Genomic DNA, 1003 nt, shown 5'->3' on the forward strand with positions numbered 1-1003 from the left:
TTCAAATTTAAATATATCCTCTAAAAATGGCATTTAAGTGTCCAGAAGTAGATGAGAAAAACAGTAAAAGTGTAATTTTACCTTTTATATTGAATAGTCGTCAATTATACATAAAACAACCTTTAAAATATTCATTAAATAGCTAAGGAAATATTCTATTATATTTCAAAATATACTTACATATATTTGTTATTTTTTCGTTTTTTATCATTCAGAATGTATTCAAACTTAAGTGTGCTGATAAGATCTTTAAGCCATTTCTTAATCATTTTAGTCATTTTGATAAATTAGACGATAAATGTTTGGATCATATTAACAAAATTAAAGATCCCATATTAAAATACATTTCTGTATACCTTGTACAATATTATAAAGATGGCTATGAATATTATAAAGATAGTGAAAAAAAAGAGAGAGACGCAGCTTGCCAATATCTCAAACTATGGTTACATGAACAAAAAGATTTATTCACGTATGGTGGGATGTGTACTATAAAGCTGTGGTTGTGGAATAATCATATTAGAACTCTGTGGACATTGTTAGAAGAAGACTCATATCACCTTTATAGAGAATATGACACAATGCACGAATGGTGCAAATATTATGGGTACCAATATACAAAATATCCGCCTGGAATTACTTTGCATAATTGTGAAGAAAGTATTTCTAAAGAACTGCATAGTGAAGACCCCCTTCAAAAAACAATTAGAACTGATTGTGAATGTTCTGATTATGATTTTGCAGTGAGTTCCAAAATTACAGGTAATACCCCTGATATTAATCCAACTAAGAAGATTGCAGTTACTTCAGGTTTGACATCTGTTGGAACGGCTGGCGCTTTACTTCTATTATATAAGGTAATTAATAAACAATAATTTTAAATAACTTATATAAACAAATATATTTAATTTTTATAGATATATCAGAATTATAGTATATTATCATTAAATTATTAATTTTCATTCTTCTACAATAGTATACCCCAGTTTCGTCCTGGTTCAGC

At 27.7% G+C, this 1003-nt stretch overlaps 1 protein-coding gene across 1 annotated transcript; it reads left to right on the forward strand.

Moving 5' to 3' along the window:
- Window positions 1–26: 26 nt before the first annotated feature.
- On the forward strand, window positions 27–875 carry PCYB_008300 (hypothetical protein; the record flags this gene model as incomplete). The annotated part of the gene is made up of 2 exons (XM_004228251.1): window positions 27–71; window positions 216–875. The coding sequence occupies 2 exons, from the start codon at window positions 27–29 to the stop codon at window positions 873–875; spliced, it is 705 nt and encodes a 234-aa protein (XP_004228299.1).
- Window positions 876–1003: the final 128 nt, after the last annotated feature.

Source organism: Plasmodium cynomolgi (assembly GCF_000321355.1).
Source record: "Plasmodium cynomolgi strain B DNA, scaffold: 1643, whole genome shotgun sequence".
Classification (NCBI taxonomy): Eukaryota; Apicomplexa; class Aconoidasida; order Haemosporida; family Plasmodiidae; genus Plasmodium; species Plasmodium cynomolgi.